The following is a 21,211-nucleotide window of genomic DNA, read 5'->3' as shown; positions in this document are numbered from 1 at the left end:
TAAAAGATTACCTACTGATAAGTGTGATAAAGTAACAGTCATTCAGTTTTACATCTACACATAAGACAACTTTCCATACTGAATTATTTTTTAAAACATCCAGGCAAACCCCATGTTAGGCTTGCTCTACTCATCCCAGTAGTGAAATCTGCCTGACTTGTAGCCTACTAATCTTGAACTAAATTGCCACTAACCACTGTAAACCTGAACTCAAAACACATTTGCTGCTTTAATGCATCAGCCCTTTAGTCAGAATTTAGAATTTCAGTTATTCACCCACTTTTTCAGTAGAAGTTCTGGAGAGTATGATAACTCAGAAGTAATCAAGACAACATACAGCAGGTGTGAGAACATCAGTGGTTTAGTTCAGATTGAGAGTAGTTCTCAAAGCAAATTATCGCAATCACCTGCACTTACCCTGCTTTGGATCACATTGCAGAACAGTCTGAGAACACGGGAACCAGATTCCTGTCCAATACAAGAAGACAGAAGCCAGGCTCCAGAACCGTACCCAGCACACTCCAGCCGCAAATGGGCATTCAGTGCACAGGACTGGACTAGAACTAATCAAAAGTCAAATACGTACAGTGAGAGTATCAGCTCCTCATTACGAACTAGAAATCCACTTTGTACTGATACATGCTCTAAGAATAGCTAGATTAAATATTGAAGAATCTTTTATTCACATAAAGAGGTTTTTATCTTAATGACAATTTCCACAACTGCACTCCCTCAAAACCATAAGCTCAGTATTTAGTTTAGATATTTGTTCATAGCTTAAAAGGTAAACAAAAAACTGATACTTAAATTCAAGCTCAAAACCCCTTATTTAGTTGCCCCAGGAAAGAAAAGTTATGTTAAGAAGTGCTTAGCACCTGCTAGCTCCTCTCAGTTGACAGCAATGAGAATACTGCACAGTGCAGTATATTTGAAAAAAATCGTTGTGCCAATTTGGAGGACAACACACATATATTAGAATCAAATTTAAAACTTCCGTTTTGTAGAAATCTTGGCCTGACATTCCAGTGCTGTCTCTATTCTGTTATATAATACCTTCTTGAACACATCACCATTTCTCCATCAGTAATTTACAAGGTGAATCCCCAAAAAACACATTAACCTATCTCTTTTGTATTCAGAGATATACATCTGCACCCATAGACCATCACATCCACCATTCAAGGCAGTAATATCTGACTGAAATGCAGAATTTCTTTCAAGAATAAAATTTGTAAGACCCAATACAGTGAAATCTGTTAGCACCTGCTCAACCTGCTCAACTAAATCAAGAACCACAGATGAGGAGCGAGACACTTCTACTATAGTCAAGGGAAAAGGGAAGACGTTAGAATAAGGCCACCTCTGAGGAAATTTGGTAACAGCGCTGGGAGTAAGAACATTGGTTTACTTCAAGACCCACAAGGAACACACTGTGCAAACTAATGAAGAATTATAAATTACATTAAAGTAACAAAAATCCCCAACAGTCTTAGAGCCAAACTGAAAATACCTTCTTATAGAATATCACCTCCGATATCTTTTCAAGGTTATTATCAAGAACTGTGTATTGAATGCTACCTTCCCGTGTTTAATAGCTTCATTTAGGTCTCTCACCTAAGACTTACTACAGTCCCCTTTTGATGTGTCAGTCCCCTTAGAACTGACCAGATTATATTGATAGAAGTATGGAATGATTTTCTTTTGGCCATACCAATGATTTGACTTGGTCTCTCTGAAGCCTGTTACATATGCAATATGCCAAAGGTTGTTATTTAAAATAGAATTCTACTCATTTTTTTTGTGCATCTTTGAAAACACAATGCTTGCACCAGACTTCAGCAGGGTTCTAGAGTATTGTAAGAGCTCACCCATCACACAGAGCTTACCATCTCCTGCAAGCTTGGTTGCAGCAGAACCAAAAGAGTACATCCAAGAGCTTAACCATCTCATGCCCATGAGATCAGTTTTGTAATACAGCTGTACTGATCATATCTGTTCTGTTGTGACTGGTCCTCTATATGAGACTTAATTCAGGAAACACATAGAATGCACATTCAGGATGGCACACAGTCCCAGAAAAGGATGGTCAGATTTTCCCTTACTAGCCATCCTATATGCCGTAGTGTAAGAAACACTGGCCAAGAAGCTGGCCAAAAACAGTGATTAATTTGCAACAATATATTTTTCTAGACAGTGGCTTGCTTTTCAAAAAGATGCTTCTTTACTGCATACACAGGATCTAGTGCTGGGTAACAGCACAAATATCAATGACGTATCTACCAAACCACAGACAAATGTGATTAAAGCATTTGGTTAAAGGTACTCAAGTCAGTTTCCAACAGGCAATGTGACAGCTACTTCCTCTCCCTTACTCCCTTACTTCCTCTCCCTTCCTGTTTACACCTTAGGTGTAAACAGTGTGGTATGTTTCACCATTTCTAAAGCTTTGTTCTCTATTTCTTGTGTGCTAGATTCCTAGGGAACAAATTAATGCCACTAATTCTGTTAAGCTAAAGAGAAGAAAACAGCATATGAGAAAAACCACAAGAGTTCATTAAAAATTATATTAGATAACATAAAATATGCATATCTTCAATAAGTACCAAATCTTCATGTCTAGACAATTATAGCACATAGCAGAGCTGCAGTGACTCACATTACCTTCAATACATCTTCTACTGCAGTTTCAGCTTACACACCACTGAGCTTTCACCACCTGATATTAACCATCTTTTCCCTTTATAACTAATGGAAAGAGAAAGGTACCTCTCTACAATGAGTTAGACCTTAGATAGACTGAACTACCTTTACGTGACGCTTACCTGTATTTATTACATTACTTAGGCATTATGAATCTGGGCCACACAAACCCAGGATCAAATTGTTATTTAACAAAGTCATATATATTCAAAAGAAGATAAATCTCTGTTGCCTTCCATATATTTTCATCCTTTTAATAGGACACCTGTCATTGTTCATATTACAGTCTCACAAGTAAAGGAAAGAAAGCCAATAAGAAAAAAACTGTGTGCAGGTTTCCTACTTAAAGTTATACACATCAGATATGAATGAAAGAATTTCAGAATAAATTTTTAGTTAAACTAATTGAAGGGTTGATTGTGAAGGACAAAAAATTTGTAACAGCTAGTACCTCATGCTCAGTATTATTAAGAGACTTTTGCCCACTAAGCTTTTTGCTGCCTAAAGCCAAAGTAGAGAAGCCAGGCTGTGTAGGTGGGATGAACCCAAGGAGTGGTAGTAACACAACTGCACATAAAGTTTAACACAAAGTGGGTCATCTTCTTACATCTCCTTCTGCTTATTTTGGGAGAATCACGATCAATATAGCATGGGAACATAAAAATGGCCATACTAGGCAGCTCAAATATCCATCTAGTCCAATATTCAATGATCAACAGTAGATACTTAAATAAGGTATAAAAACAGTACGAGAATGTAGTCACACTTCTGCAGTGTACTTAACTAGAAGTTCCTTCTCCTTCCTTGTCTTTCACCAAGACAATTAGCACTAAGCAAAGTAGTTTGGTAATTCACAAAGCAAAGAAATAAATTTCCTAAACAGAAAACATTTTTTACACACACACAATTATATATCAATAACATGACCCATATATAACATGTGCCATATAAGTACATTTTTATATGCTATAGAAAAGACATTTTTCTTTAAACCTGATTTCTTACACATCCAATTATTATGTAATGAGTATGATTACACATATCATTTAAAAAGATTCTGTTTCTCTTTCTTAGTAAGTTAATGCACAAAACTATATTTTTCTGTGAATGTTCCTACTTATAAACAACCATGAGCAAACAACTTGTCTGTAGTCAAGAGGATGTTCAAAAAGAACATCAAGACTATTTTTCCTGACACAGAAAAAACAAACACATTTTGAACAGAAAACGTAAAGTAAAACTGTTGCACGAACATGACATGACATACATTACCTACCTGGTTTTGATCCAGTGTCTGCAACTATGCCCACCGGTATCTCCTGAAAATGTAGATGGAAAACTACCAACAACCAAAAAAGAAACAAACAAACAGCAAGGCAAAAGCCAAAGTATTTTCAAAATACACGTTCAAAAGTAGTGTACAGCAGCTAGGAGAGGATACCTTAGGAAGATGTTCAGAAACAGTTCTCACAATTTTGCCTTCAACCCCAACCCTTCCTTTGTGCTCTCCCGCTCCTGCTGAGGGAATCCATACATGACAACAGCCACGTTCCCTCTAAGCCCAAAGTCTCCTCACCCATATCCAACATAATTTCTCTAAAATTGCGGCCCCTTCTGGGCCTTCCTGTGTGAGATGAGCTGGACCCGTCTCTGAAGAGTTGTGTTCCACCCTTTAAGGGCTGTGAATGCAACTATTTCTCACAGCAATCCAACTTTTTTAAACTGTGAAACAGCAAAATGCTATCAGGTCTCACGACCCTTTGCTTCTGGGAAGACACATATGAATGACTAAAAGCTGAGGAAGTTGAAGAGAGTTGTGGAATGGTGCTGCAATGCCCAATGTAAGGAGACTGAAGCTTAAATGGCCATAAGACTACTAGGATTTTGGAAATCACTGGAACAGAGATTCATTCTATTCACTCAGAAGGGTTGACCTAAAATAGGTGTTAAGACTTGGAAAAAGGAAGCCTGTAGTAGAAGCAGACATGCAACGTCCAAGATCAAAGAGTGGAAAAATCACAGCTAACAGAGGAATAAGGTGCACTTAATGTTAGTAAATATCTTAAAATGATTGTCATTTGCCTGAGGATATGAGTGACAAGAAAAAAGGATTTGCTGCAGGGGGTGTGGGGAAAATGTAGGATTTAGAAGAGAAGTGCTCTCACTCGTTCAAGGAAACAAACAGAGAAAAGCTGTTGGTTTATGGCATCTCCCTTGTCTAAGGACATTAAGGGCTGGGTGCAGCCAGGCGAGGACCTGCTTTAAATTTCAGCATCTGGTAGAAAAATGAGCAGCAGGGCCTGGAGAAAATCATTACTTTGTGAGCAAGGTGTGCCAGATCACCGCCCATGGCAGAGAGTGGATCCTCAGAAACATGTACCACAACGCTGTGATAGATAGAAGCTTAAAGCCTAAGTAGGATAAAATTTAACAAATACCCAAATACCCAATTTAACAAATACCATGAAGTGCTTTTTAAATCTGGAGTTCAATAGGCAAGTAAAGTATTTGTATTGTCACACTACTAACTGCAGCAAAACTAATTTTCCTAACCACCACAGAGAGACAGGATAAAGACCTGTCATCATCTCCTTTCTAAGGCAATGGGTAAACATCCCTGGTTTCAAAAGAACCGGGTCCTGAGCCATTCTTTCCTGCCCAGTCTTTCTCACACTACTGACTTTGAAGATACTTGTTAAAGGGAAGCCACAGCCAAAACAAACTCCAAGCACCACATCTAATTACACGGAAAAGTAAACCACTAAAGAATGGTCTATAAAAGATATTAAAGAATCATCCATAATCACAAAGTCTCAACACAGACCCAGGGAAAAATACTCAGGCCTTTGTATACTTAATATGAGCCAACAAAAATCAGGGTATTTTTTTATTTAAGGCACCATCTATCTCAAGTATCCCACCTGAAATATGATGACATATCCATGTAGTTTTTCTTTGAAGATTCACAACACCACCAGCTACAAAGACAAAAATATGCAGCATCTAAGGCGGAACAAAGAGGGCTAGCTCAAATGCAGGTAGCCGACCACTGATTTTGAGTTGTGCAAGTCTCAGGCATGAGATTCAACTCCCAGATAGTGAATAGCGGCACAATTAGCAATATTACCTCTCAAATATTTCTCCCATTAGAATTAGACAAATCTACATTGTTGCAGAGCAACAAATGGGCCTGTGGCCTTACATATAAAGAAATGAAACATGTTCTTTTTTTTAATTATCACTTGGTAACGCACATACCAGAAAACGTCTTATCAAGAAAGTGAAGAAAGAGCTCTCCAAGACTTCTGAGAGAAAGGCAGGACTAATTTTTCTTGTTAAAACCTTTCTGCAATATTTTCACACACACTAAAACTATGCAGAAGTGACCTGCCTCTCTAAAAGTTGAAAAGAAAGAAGCCTTAGCTCAATCTTATATGTTTACACTTTTAATCTTACCCTTAAACAAGACTGAATTGAGCATAACCACACTGAAGGTCAGCTTCTATACTGGCATATCAAATTTCAAGCCAACAGCTCTTTTGTTTAAAATATGTTAGATAAAAAGGTAATATGCTCTCTGTAAGAGTTCCCTTGAGGTTAGAAGAACCAATAAATTAACTGTTACCATATGTTTGGCTCCTTTTGGCAAAATTCAGTAACAAAACACTGCCAAACCTCTTTTGACAGGTAATAATATTTGGTAGCTTATAGTACAACTTGGGAAAAAAGGAAACTGAACAGAAAGCTTGGAAATTAATAGAAGAAACTGCATTTCTATCCTTGCATAGTTAGCTATATGCCTTTGAAAGAAAAAATCTAAGTCAACTCTATGGGTCTGATCTATAATAAGCAGCTGTCTCCTCAAAAAGAGCTGTATCAAATGCAAACCCAAACACCCCAGCCAGTACAGTAATGCAAATATTCTGCATCTGTTTTTTTTTTAAACAATGCTAGATACGTATGATCTATTTTGCAAATGAGAAGCTTTGTAAAATTAGTATTCCAAAGTGTTAAAATGCATATTATTAGTGCTTTCATTATAGTGGGTTTATTTCATTACAAATGAGCAAAGTCTGGGCTTATTTGCAATGCCGTGTTCTTAAATTTCACTTAGGTTAAAACTAAATACTTTTTTTTTTTTTGCCACATCTTTTATACCTACGTAATTGAGAACAGAATGTAACAGATAAAAAGCCTTTAACACTACACCTCTAATTATAGACATAGAATATGAAATTCTTGGTATTTTAAGGACATCTATTACAGACTTTTTTTAAATTCCAGCTAAACAGTTGAGGGCAAACCTAGCTGGTCCTGTTCCTTTACCAAGACAAGCAGGACTTGTTCTGTAAGGTCACAGTTATACGAATTCAATGCTGCTTCAGATATTAAAATGTCCATTTCATTTTATTTTTGTAATCATCTATTATAACATACTCTAAATTCATTATTATTCCCATTTCCAATAAAATGAATATAGCCTGTCATTCATGCCATGATGGTTTGCATGTACAGGAAAAACAGACACTTCAGAATTCCATATTTATTTAATCAATTGCATCGTCCCATTAAATTCTAATTTTTGTGTATATAAATCACTTGCTATTCAGCTTACAGTTCCACACACACATCTGGCAAGCAGAGTGAAGCAGGTTGACAGGTATAGGTCAGACATTTCACTTCTTAAAGTCATGTTATTGCATGGTTAATCCTATATTTGCATTAACTTGATTACAAGCACTTACAGGTAAAAGTAATCCTAAAGTATAGGTCTAAAGATTATATTATAAAGTTTCTGGAAGGTTTTTCCAGAAGAAAAATATTTTTGCTATTCTACGGATGCTTGCCTCATTCAACCATTTGGGATTTTATTAATAATCTTCTCATTACTGTATTCATCTTCTGATTTCTTACTTTTTAAGTAAGGCAATTTCTGTGAAGACTTGACACTGAAATCAGAGACTTCATTACCCTGCAAAATATATCCCCAGCTCAAAGTATTTAAGAGGGTTAAACAAAATGCAAACATTTAATGCAACATTAAGCATGTGAAATAAAAACTTGATTGCCTAAAGAAAGCATGCTATGCCGTTACCCTGGTGACAGGTTAAAAAAGGATTGTGAGCTGAATGGCTGTATGATATGAAATTAAAATGTTTCACATTGAACAATCCAAAATGAATTGGGAAAGGTTAGAGCAGAGGAGAGAGAAATCAATTCTCCAATGGCAATGGTGAATGGAAGTGAAGTCTGAATAGGATTTGCCAGTGGGGTGCAACAGCTGCCAAATATCCTGCAGCCAAAGAATTACAATAATACTGATGAAGTGTGCAAGAGCTTTTGGAATCATTGCAGGGAACAGAGAAATACTCCTACAATAATGAGGCCATTCTGTGTCCCATCCCACTTTCGCAGCTGAATCAAAGGAAAAAGAAACGCTTGAAAATTGTAATACTCAATAACAAAGGTATAAATGAATTATCTATCCCTTCAATCAATATCTTATATTTAACTACAGCCTTTGTGAACCATGAATGAAGCAAGCATACTAAAGAATGGACAAATCAAGACACATACATGTAAAAGTATGCAGACAATACTGAATGACTTTTTCTTCCCATATATTTTGTTGACAACATTTCTACAGCAACAGCATCCGGAATAAGCTATACACTACACAAACAAACAGCAGAACACAACCAGTGCCTCAAGGAACTTCACAAGGTAAGGCCTTGATGTGCGTGCTTATCTTTATGTTAATAATCCTAGGAAAGAAACATCAGCAAAACTTCTCACATGAATGTAGTTACACATGCATTTACTGAGCTTGGAGTCCCCCAAAGTCAAGAAAAACTTTTCTCTTCCATAAAAACCTCGAACACAACTTCATTTTTGCCCTTTGAAACTCCAAATAAAATACACAGATGGAGAAGAAAAACTATGCTCAAAATAGTTGTAAAATGACCAGGGAGCACCTGGAAATTAGCACACGCCTTGTTAGTTCTACAGTTTCATGCACACACTTTTTACACCCAGACAAATATTAAAGAACAGGTTTAGGAGGTGTAAACCTGCATGAGAGGAAAGAATTGTTGGGCTTATAAAAGGGATCAAAGTAAAGGAAAGAGAGAGATGTCTTGTGGTAAAGAGAGGATCTTGCAGAAGAGGTCATAAGCAAAGCACGGATGAGAAAAGGGCCAGGTTCATAACTAAAAAGGGCCATGAATATGGCAGCACAACAGAAAACATTCACATGTGTATACTATGTAAATTCAAGTTTCAACATTAAGTGAACAGTAGCCACAGAAGCTATAAAGCTTCTACAGCAGCTGCTGTTTTCCCAGCAGACACAGTGAAAGAAAAAAAATAAACATAGTGACTTAGACAGGTCCATTTACTTTAGTGAATGGCTTTCCACCTGCAATCACCTCAGCAAGATGCATGCCGCTGCTCTGGGGATCTTCCCAAGAGATGCTCGGTGAGGTTCAAGTTTTTCATAACAATTACCTTCATAATGATTTCATAATGGTTATCAACTATAAAGATTGAACAAGTATTGATTCCTGAGTACCCAGGACACCTTTTTCCCTACAAATGACACAGGGATGACAGGCTGTGAAAACTTCCCATAACAGACCATTCTGTTTCTGGAATGTATGTTCATGAATCATACGAAATGATGGCTCTGCTTTCAAATGACTATATAAATACTTTCTATTACTTATGTTATCAATTCTGATTCCATTAATTTAATTCAATCAAAGAAAAACTATGATACATACACTCTGAGAAACAGTCATAAATGCTACCTTGAAATGTCCCATTTCATCTTTTATATTTTACATAAAAGTTCATTTCCACTGGCCAAAAATACCTGTTTCATATATTTGCATCTACTTGTTTGTCTCTAGCACACATAATCCTCTTTCTGTAATAAGCAACTGGACAATGTAGAAGGGTAAATAATACCAGATTTTAAAGACAGCTAGAATATTACATAGGGCAGCTAGTCCCGTAGTGATTAAACAAGACTGCAAAAAAAAAAAAATTAAGTAATTATTTATGAGATGTCAAAAGAACAACATTAAGTAACACCTAAAGAGACAAGAGAGGGTTGCCACGATCAGAAGAGCCCGTTATAAACAAAGATATCACATGAAGAAAGGGAGAACAGAGTCTTAGTACCTTGCTGCTCTACAGGGAAAGAAAAAAACACACAGTGAAATAATGGTCTGAAGCTGCAGTAGTTACATAAACGTATCGAGGACTTTCAAAGCCATAACAGTAAATCATGAAAAGAATGCTTGTCTTGTTGACCAGGGGACCAGAACAGTAAGGATAAGACAGTGTTATTTTCATAAGCTAAGGATGACTGCATAACTCCAAAGCGAGGGAATGAAGAAAGCCACAAGTGGGCTGGACTTAGTCATCCTTACCAAATGAAAACAAAGTGTTTTATCCTTATATCACACAAGAGAGTATTTGCAGGGTAATGCAAAGTATAAACATTTAGCTGTACTTGCAATAACTGTTCATGTTATTACTGCGGTTCTAGAGGGGGAGGGAAATAAAAATCACATAATGCAATTGATACAATTCAGCGGTGCCTGTGACTGTGCTGCAAGTAGTAACTCTCCCTCTTTGCAAGTGGCCAGTTCAGGTGACTCCAGTGAATTTTCCCGACATCATCTTCCTTCTTAAAATTAATGTAACATAACCTTATTTTGTGCTGCTCCAGCAGTGCAGGAGCACCAGAAAGCTCTCCTATTGGGCAGCTGAGCATCCTTCCATATGGGGAAGCCCTAGGCTGGCAAAGAGCTGGCTCCCTCCCAGACTCCAGCAGGGTAATAGGTGTAGTCCATGAGAAAGCAAGCATGCCTGTGAGGTGTGGAGTGCCACTGCTCTCTCAGCAGTTCCCTCGCTGTCCTAATCATGCAATGGCAAGGCAAAGCAGGCATCCAAACCATCATTACTAAGTGTACCTAAGGATTTAAGTCAATATATCTGTACCAAATCAACCTAGACACAAATCTACAATACCTCATTAAATAAAAAGCTAAATAGATCCATTTCTGTTCTTGCACTTCACCAGTTGTGTTACGCCCACTGCCCTGGACTTTTCAGAATTTTAAAACGTATAAAAATTCAGCCCAGCTATTTCAGAACTTGACAAAAAACTTGTTTGCATTTTACCTGTAATTTCTCACTATACACTTACCCTTCCTTTGAAAGTATTATTTTATGCTTAGAAAGCATCATCCATTTTAGGTCTCAATATACTTAATACATATTGATAAATAAATATTTACAAAACCTCAATAACGTAGTAAAGTATTAAGGCCATTTTGTCTTTTTGTAAACTGAGGCCCAATCCAACTGACTTCTCTAAGGTCCCACAGGAACAGTTTGGACTTTAACTCAAGACTCCCGAATCCCAATCTTCTATACTAAAACCACACATTAAAAACCTTTAGGTTTTTTGCTAGCAATATAAAACATTTTCCAGTGTGTTACCATCTTTTTGCATGTAGTATCAGGTAATATAGGCATGCAGCCTCACTGTTTTTTTCCAAGTCATAAATGATGAAAGGGTAAAACCCATAGAAAAATCAGGAAAATACACTTAGCAGCCAACACAAGCAACACATAGGAAGTGCCGTAGGCAATTGGGTTTAGAAGTATAAACATCACATTAGTAGACCCATGAGATAGCATGATGTAGCCACACCTGGAGAGTCACTCTCCTATTCCCCTCCCAACCCACTAATGAAAACAAGTCTGAAGCCAAAATGTGAAGATTCAACTGTACAACATCATTTTTGGTCTCAAAGGCTAACTACATCAAACAGACGTAAAATAAGCTGGATTGACTTCAGCCAAAATATGTTTCCACTTGAAACAAGATCGAGGTCTTTCTAGAAGACCTTGGGATTTTACTAGATGCTGTAAATCTGTTCAGCAGCTGTGGGTGGCACCAGTTTCACAATAAACTGGACTATGGAATAAGTAGGAAAAGTCCTAGGTAAAATAACTGAAAGCTGAACAATGAAATAATCATCAATCATTCATGACTCTTTCCTGTAGGAAACATGTGCCCCTATTATCTGGATATCACGGTGAAATATTCACATTAGTATCTGGCTCACAAAATACCAAGCATTTTCATTAGCTAATTATCTTTTTACATAAAAACAAACCACCCACAACACGCACCACACCCCACAACAACTTTTTGCGCAAGAAAACCATTAAATAACAACCAGTTAAATTAAAAATAACAGAAAATGCTCTAAATATTAGTTTGCATAACAAAAGTAAATGTCTATATTCCTGTAACTCTGAGCATGCACAGGTCTCCAGCAGCTGTTCTAGCTAAAGGTTGGCAAATTAATCCCAGGAGACTGTTGGTGAAGCCAGGGGCACATAGCAAGGCAGACAGTGGAAACCCACCTGTGGGTGCTCCACCCAAATCATAATACAATTTATTCTAACACAGGAAAGGCAAACCGGCCTTCAGCTTGTGGCCTGTATTAACCTCAATGCCACACAAACTACTGCAACAAAGAATCCCACTACAGGGGTCACATCTAATTGAAACTAGCTGAAGGAAGTTGAGTGTTTGACCCTGATGAGGCAATAGCTCCCTGATCATCAGAGCACATTCCAGCAAGAACCTTACAGTTGATGATTCAGTTACCCGGGGGATTGCAAAATACATACTTTCCAGTCACATCCCTGCAAATATCATCGACTGTAGAGGAAAAACCCTCTCATGAGGCTGCTACTAGTCTGATCTGTGGCACAGAGTTACGGCCCACCTCTGCATCCCTTTTATGAGCCGTTGTCTGCTCACCTCTTCCTCCTTGCTACACATTCCCACCCTTCTAGCTCTTGCAGAATAATTTCACGTCATGAGTACTTAACCTGGTTCTGCCAGAATGATCTAAAGTAAAGTATTACTAACTGCTAATATGGGTCATTTTAGCAGAACCAGAGTAGAAAGCAACTACACACAAAATCATGCCTGCATATTTGGAGGAGGAGGGAAAAGGCAGAGACCAAGGGAGGAGCAGGCTGGGACAATGATTCCTTAATTTAGCTCAGCTCCATTTCATTTGATCACAGTCTCAGTAGCACTGCTAGTGAAAGATGGAGCTTCTGTGAAGACTACCAAGCACAGTTCTTTCTATCTATCTATCTGGCTAGAATAACAATCCTGAGCTTGGGCTGAATAAATCATGGGGGGAAAAAAGGGAATTCTAAATACCCCTGCAGTTGTGAAAAGAATGCATATGATAGATATGGCTCCCAAAAGGGAAAAGAAAACAAACCAAAACCAAAGATAAGCATATAACTCAAATTCGGAAAAAAAATTGTCTATTTGGCAGCTGTGACAAGTTTAGAAGAAATAATGCGTGATTTCAAAACACTACTTTTCAGCACCATTCTTCACACAAAAATTCCTCAATGGCTTTTTCAGTGTATGCAAAACATGCTGTCAACGTAAATAGTTCCAGAGAGTTGAAATTTTGAAGATGATCATCAACATAGCAATGTAGTTTTCCAAACCATTAGGAGAATGTTATGGATCAACTCTGGAACATGCAGTCTGTCTATCCACTTACATCCAACATGATTTAAAATTCACACAGACTCCAAACACGCAATTCTGCCACAGTGAACCCATCCAAGATTACAACTGGTCTTTTTGATTTGTTGCCAGTAGCACAGGTTCCTACTCTACACTTTTTATTTACTAATATTTTTCAAACAGATTGCAGTCATACCAATAAAGATGTGCTTTCTGTGGCCACAACCCTGCTCCCTAAAAAGTACCCATGACATAGAACACCTTCAAAAACAAGTCAGATGCAGTTTGGGTAAGTTAAGGAGATGCTGTGAGGGTTCCTTGATGGGACTGCAGTAACTTGTACACTCCACAGTCCTCAGTCCCCTCTAGAGGGAGTCCACTAGCTGCTCTAAGGAGTGGAGAACACTGTCCAGGACACTGCACAATCCTTTGACCTCATTCTGCCTTTGTTTCTTTGACTTTTCCTCTGAGGAGCTGCATGATTTTGGGGAAGGGGTATCATTATCAGGTTTGGATTTCTTCAGAAGTTACACACCACCAAGCCTTTTGCATTAACCTCGTTGTTACCTGGCCTTAAACAGGCGGCTTTACCATCACTAAGACAAGTAGATCTGACAATACATGTGGATTGAAACAATGACCTATTATTCACTAAGAACCACACTCAGACATCACTTCGAGAAAATTTTAAGGCTCAACTTCTGAAGGATTCATTGCAGAGCTGCATATGTCACAACAGACAGAAAAGATCATCCTTTGAAAGCTGAGTTGAACGTAAGTACACCCCATCAAGAGAAAGTGATCTTCCCTGTACTGAAAGATTTTTTAGCTCCACCATTTAAAATCTGAAAAATCAGACCTTAATCTAGTCTTGCCAAGCAGAAACTTCATGTGGTCAGACTCTGCTGCCTTCTCTGCTCATGCTGAATGGAGGGAGTTAGGTTAGGAGGACTCAAAAAATAAGCTAATTTTTTTTCAAAGCAGGAGTGTATTTGTCTCCCTCATGGAGCACAAAAAAGAGATGAGTAACCATGCCTGACTGCTCAATGTAATACTTTTTTTACATATTTGACATCTCAGTTAAAATAGTTGTATATGTCTTTATTAACAAACACAGATACCTAGCACTGAAAGAAAACACTTGCAATAGAAAGAAAATATTCTTCAACAATTGGACTCCTTTTCTTTTCTTCTTAGCAAGCAAGAACATTTTACAGGCCAGAGGAAAAAAAAAAAAATCTCAAATCGGAGCAGGGAATGCAACAGCAGTTTGAGAATCACTACTGAACTCAACAATTCCTATCCTTAGTCTATGTACAAAGTAATCCATTACTTCTCTATAGCAGTACCAGATTACTTAACTTCCTGTGCTGGCCAATAAAAACTACAATCAAGGCTGCTCCTCATTTTCTCTCATTCATCTTTTATTTAGGGAACAGTGGCCTTAGAGTGTCTGTTCTTCTCCTTATGCCATTTGCTATGGAGGATATAACTTGTGGAAGGAAATAAAAATGTGCTTTACTTTCCCCTATAGGTGCATAAGGCAAGCAATGACCTAGCCCTACATATGCTATATATTACAAAGCTGTTATGCTTGCTCTAAGTGTCTCTTTTTTTCTGTTTTTTGGGGGTTTTTTTTAACACCATATGGTACTATTTATCTTTGTGGGTACAAATAAAAATAAAGACTTCTTGAAACCACATTTGATTTATTCCTGACCACTGTAAAATCAGTAATAGAATACACTGTCAAACCACTGGCATGGAATGTGAATAATGTCTATCCTGCATTCTGACTTCCCTCTCTCTCACACAAATACACACACACACAACTACATTAAAGAACGTGAGGCAAGAAGAAAAAGAGTCACACTGAAGTTAGGATTCACTGTATGCAGCTGTTCCAAACACCAACTACCCATGCAAGGTTCACAAATTCAGTTGTTCTAATAGAAGGTCTCAAGGCATTGACAATGATGGGCCAGAGGACAATGAAAGCTAGAAACATCCCAAAGGAAAAAAGCATACTGTTCCAAAAAGCCAAAGAAGTGAATTAGTATTTTGACACAAGGTACTGCAATGGCTGGCCAATTAACAGTACTACCTAGGTTACTAGCTGCTACTATCCAAAAGAATGAGGGAGTGGGGGAACAGAAGCACCAAAAAACATACTTAAAGCAAGGTGCTGACTCTTCCAGCATTTACCAGTCAGAAAGTGTTTTCAGAATTAGACCCTCAACTATTAAGGTTCTTCATCAAGGTAGCAAATTACTCATGAATCCACAATATTTTAAAGCTCTGTAGCTGAATATTCATATTATCCCAAAGTGCTTAGATGGCTTCAAATGGGCACATGGGAAATTTGTGATGCTCAATTTGTGGTTAGTTACTAATGCAGCAACATTTTGCATTAATGAAACTCCTGATGTGCATTAATTACTGTACTGGCTTGTAACACATTTTTGTGCCTATTAGTTCGCTAATATGTGGAATAAAAATAATCACGTATGACTTGTGTGAGCAGAGAAATGTAACCTGCAGCTCATTTGAATTTAGAAAAAACAGTCTATATTGAGAAACCATGCAGTTTCTCACCAGTGTGTCTCGTGCATGAGAAGATGCCATTAACAAAATGCATCAGCACATCTGAGTTCCTAGAAACGAACTTACCTTGGAGTCCCTAGAAATCGCTGTGATCTCAGTTGTTCAGCCACATACAAAGACGCTGCTGTCGCCAGTAGTTCTCTTTTTTCAAGATCTGTTAACTTGTGTCCTAGTTTTCAAGAAGCAGTTAAAAAAAATATTAGATACCAGAGAACAACACAGACACAAAACGTAACAATTACCAGTGAAGACACTGTTCAGTCCTTATACATGAAACCTACATTTTTAGCCCTAAATTAAGATGAGGCTCAGCACAGCAGACGCTCTGAGTTTCAGAGTTTAAAGTGCATGTTTCCATATAGATCAGCCCTACTGCTAACACTGGTATCTCTGTTAAAAACAATTTGACAACTGAAAGAAAAAGACTGAACGATGCTGCAGCATCTTGTTTTTGTTACTGAAATGTCACTGGTTGACATGTTGTGCCTCACGCTGGTAAGGAATCCATCTGTACATTAGAACTTAATCGAAATATACAGCATTCTTTCTCAGTACTTTACCTTGCAAAGGCTACAGCTCTTCCAGGCAAAAGGGATAACACAACAATACAAACCACAGAAATAAGTGTGGATAAAACTACTTGTCAACCCTGCATCCTTTAGTGCCATTTGTGTAATCATTAGTTTGTGACTAATGGAGTCAAAGTCATGTTTGGTACTTCATAAGCAGAAAATGGCTCAAAGTAGCCTATAGTCTGAAGGCAGGCAAGCTAATAAAGGTTTGGACAAAAACGTGGAAACCAGGGTGATTGGAAGCAGGTTTTCTCACAACCTGGTCTTGTTCCAGAAAGTGAAGTTAACTAGAAATTCAATCTTCCATTCAGCAGGCTAAAAGACAGAGCACAGTGACAGAACTTTGCCTGTCAGAACCTTTAGGTCAGAAACTGCACAACACAGATTTGGTACAAGAAGCTGGCAAATAGGTGGCCAAGACTGGTGACACCAGAGAAGTAGAACAGTCAAAGCTGATGTGAGACGGAGCAAAAGGACAAGTAAAGCAGTCAGTCCATAAGGCAGTAGAAAGAAGTTAAAGTTGATGTAGAAGAGGACAAGAAGTGCAAAGATGAATTGTCATGGAGAAAAAGAGGCAAACTTTATCCTCATGAGAGAGATTTCGCACAGATGAAAGCAAGGGTGTTTCGAAAGCCAGAAGAGAGGAAAAGGCAATAAATAAAGTTTAATAAAAAAAGATAAAGGTAAGACTGAAAGATTTAGCTGAATGCAGTTACAACAGAACTCTCAAAAAGTGCTTTATGCAGCTGCCATCTGCCTCAGCAGACCTTCATATGTACGTATCACAGCAAATGCCATCATCCACGGCAAGTACAGATTCACATGAAGGGATGGAGGAAGAGGAGGGGAAGGGGTTCAGAAGGCTGAACTACATGTAATGTTAACTTACATTCCTGGGTACTGGTCACTAGCGAGTGACAATTTCTATCAGTAGCATAAAATAAGACTAACACGATCCTCACGAATATCCAGAATAGAGACATCTGAAAATGACCGGAGCAGACTTTGCAGTAACAAGTGCACAATTTCAAAAGAGGATGACTTCTGCACAGGACCCATCCTCCCACTGAGAAGTAAATATGGATAGGTAAAGAGGCTGCTTAGAGTCCACCTCAGCAATGCAATCACGCCACAGTGATGTGGAAACACACCCATTACAGTTCCAGCTAACAGTACAAAAGAGCTGTCATAGGCCAAAAAATGTAAATTTAAAAATAACAAAAAGCCAGCAAATCTGCATCAATTTATTTTTAATTTAGTCCATATTAACATATTCTGGCTAAAGATTACTGCAGCTTCCTTCACCCAGTGTTTATTATTTTTTATCTGCCTTGAAATGGAAACTGTCTTTACTTTAACAAACATATGCAAAAATACAAATGTTGAAAGGCTGAGGAACTGGCTTGAGAAAGAAACTTGATCTTTCCTTTACCAGTTACTAGAAAAACTGATTGCAAAGCAGAAGTCAAAAAATGCTGAACTTTTATACTATTTGTGTTTGTATATAAACACATCTACATGTAAATATAAGCCTTATGTAAGTATACAATGCAATAATATCAACTATCTGGCTCTGAAATGTGCCAATTGTCCAGTTGTTTACACACAGTGAAGAAGGTCCGAGATCATTATTCAAAAATGCTGTATCTAAAATTGGTAATTTGTTTACGTGTCTCAGCTGAAGATACATCAGGAAATCCATCCTAAAACCTCCGCTTTTCAGTCACCCTGCCAAACACCCATGACAAGTCCACGTGACCACAGCTACATGTTCCCACCTGCTCCAATACACACTGGTACTATCAACTCATATAAAGGAACAAGGTAAAACTAGAAAGATCCCAATTTGAAGGTTTTATTGCACAACCTTCATCTTGGATGAAATCAATAACTGCTTTTGCACTTGCTGTGCTGCAAAAACTATTTTCTCCCTGTATATTCAATAAAAATCAAACTCCAAACAGTGAACAAAGGTCAATAATTTGAAACAGGTTAACAACCGATCAAGAGTTACATTCACCTCTTCAATATCACAAACATGAAAAAAAAAAAGTTTATCCACTTCCTCTATTTGTCACTGTTTGCATTAGTTGTGGCACAGACGTGGCAAGCAGAAAACCAGTCATGACCGTAGGATCCAATGTGGGCAATCTGCATTTATTTTCCCAAGTCTCGGAGATAATATAAACTGTTAACAAGAACATACCAAAATTAGGTTTTGGTCTTTGGCTCTTTGGCAATAAAGATACAATCCTACCACAGAATGTCCTTAACTTAACTTTGGAGGCATACCTCAGAAGCTTGATTAAAGGCTGCTTCCAAAGGATGGCAATTTACCTTTAGTATACAAGACAGGCTGCCTTAGTTCTCTGAACTCCAGCCCCATTTCCCTTGCCTTCTGCTCTTGCTCTGCTGCCACGCTCAGCAGAATTTTAAGCAGTTTTAAAGTTAAACTTTCAATTACATTACTGTATTTGGAAATACACAAATGCGCCAGATAGCCATACCTTTGTTTCACTTCACGTCTTATTTTACCGTACAAGTTACCCCTCAGGATTTCAATTGGATGTCTTGAGGTACAAGTTAATATTCACCATTAATAAAGATATAACAACACAGCCTTTCATGTTCACCATGCAGAAGATCGATCTGAAAAGTAACAAACTAGTTCTGGGGTATTTGTCCAAGTGCTGCCTTGATAGGGCATAAGAAGAGCAAGCAACAAAGGTTCCCCAGCTGCCAACATAGGAAGTTCTGTCATTGCTCTTTCCTACCCTCATCCCAAATCTCTCTGCTCAACCTGGAATATACTTCCATATTTTCTCTGTCATCACTGAACTGATTTATATAAGGTGAACGTAAAACAGGATTAATGGTTATAAAATTAAGTCACAACTGAAGGTGTGGAAGCATTGTTGTTCATATTACTTAAAACTAGACCACACGCATCTATTACTACTAAATGACAGAACCCTAGTAGGAAGGGAGACAAGGAAAAAGTATTTCTCATTTCCCTGATGTTATGATTGCTTAAATCAATATTATGCCAGTATCCCCCAAGCTGAGTCAAAAAGGTTCATGCAATTACTTTACATAACCAACTTCAAATTAAATTACATAAAAGGTCATTTTTCCATAACAGTCTCATTTGCATTTTGTCCTAGAAATGTGTTTCTTCCTATCGATTACGAGGAGGGGGGCGGACCAAAAAACAAAACCAAAACAAAACAAACAAGCCCTGGTTATGTGCCTGGCTCTGTTACTTAATACTTCAAAAGTGACTGTTTTCTGACTGGGAAGAATAAAAATTAAAAGCAATGTGGGTAAGATAAAGTACAATGCATAATTCAGATCCATACCAATGCAGGCAATGTTTATATAATTCCCAGGTTCTGTTTTGGCTCAAGTGTTTCCCCAAAGGATTTTGAAGATGACCATTACAGATGGCATGTATACCAAGCAGGCTGAGGCAAAAAACAAAGCTGCACGTTAGTAGAGGTTTTTATTTCTTCTGAAGTCCAGCAGAGCTTTGCTCCACCCAGATGGTCATGGTAAAAGACAGACAATATTGTCCGCATATGCAAACTCAAGCCATTTAAAATAGTGAAGGTATCTCTCAGAGAGCTCGTGATCACTTATAAGACAGATGCTATAGCATACAGAAAGGAAATCTCTACTATTTTGGATTATAAAGGGATTAGTTACAGACCAAGAAACATTTCCGGGCTTCACCTGTCAGAAAGAAGACAGTCAAGTAAGCTGTTAAGTCAATTTTTATAACCCAGTAGCTTCATAAAATGAAGACAAATATTAGATTCCAATGTGGAGAAGATGAATGGAGTTAACAGCAACCACCCTCTCCCTTCTAACAGTAACACAGCCAGGGGAAGCTGCATTCCCCTCTCCAACTAAATAAAAGTCTCCAGACCTAAATTTAAAAGTCGCATCTACAGTCCCAATTCACCTAAAAAGTGCTTTCATTCATAACAGAATCATGGAATGACTGAGGCTGAAGGGACCTTGGGAGGTCTTCAGTTTATTCAGTGTGCCTCCCCCCCCCCCTTCCTCACTGAGCAATCTCAACATCAAATTCAGACCAGGTTGCTCAGAGGTTTGTGCAGTTGGGTCTTGAAAATCTCCAATTTATGCATAGCTCACTGAAAAGCCCAGCTCTGTCTCCTTGGGAACGCCCCCCAAGAGGTATGAGAAGGCTGCCGTTAGGTCCACCCTAAGCTTTCTTGTTTCCAGGCTCAACAAGCCTGGTTCTCCCAGCCTCTCCTCACAGGTCCTCTGTTCCAACCCCACCACAACCCTCATGGCTCTTCGCTAGACTTACCCAAATTTATTGTATCTTCCTTGTATGTGCAAGGGGGTTAAAACTGGACACAGTATCCCAGGGGTGGTTTAGTAAATGTTGAGTAAAGTGGAGTAATCAATCCCTTCAACCCATACAAGTATAACAAACACAAGTATCGAAAAGCCTTCACCTTATACACTCTCTCTGAAGCCAATACAGAATTGCAGGACAGAGACATTTCCTCTTTCTTCCCTCCTGTATTAGAAATCAGTTAACATAAAGGATTGTCCGTCAGAACTTCCACTCTTCCTCTCCACCCAAATGAGGTAACCATGCTAGAAGAGGGGCAAGTGAAGGATTCTTTTTCCTTTATCCCTGTGTATGGCTTTTGCAATAATCTCTTGGAAAGTGCCTCATTTCTCCTTTGCACAGGATGTCTCTCCCAAA

General features: G+C 38.2%; 1 protein-coding gene across 1 annotated transcript in view; it reads right to left on the bottom strand.

Moving 5' to 3' along the window:
• The window catches only part of PCCA (propionyl-CoA carboxylase subunit alpha), a 302,331-nt gene that overhangs the window by 121,579 nt on the left and 159,541 nt on the right, over positions 1-21,211 (bottom strand). The window contains exon 18 of the mRNA XM_059832438.1: positions 15,962-16,064. Within this exon, the coding sequence (XP_059688421.1) occupies positions 15,962-16,064 (103 nt within the window). The remainder of the gene's footprint in view (positions 1-15,961; positions 16,065-21,211) is intronic.

Source organism: Gavia stellata, chromosome 1 (assembly GCF_030936135.1).
Source record: "Gavia stellata isolate bGavSte3 chromosome 1, bGavSte3.hap2, whole genome shotgun sequence".
Taxonomy (NCBI): Eukaryota; Metazoa; Chordata; class Aves; order Gaviiformes; family Gaviidae; genus Gavia; species Gavia stellata.
This window is presented reverse-complemented; position numbering and strand designations above follow the sequence as displayed.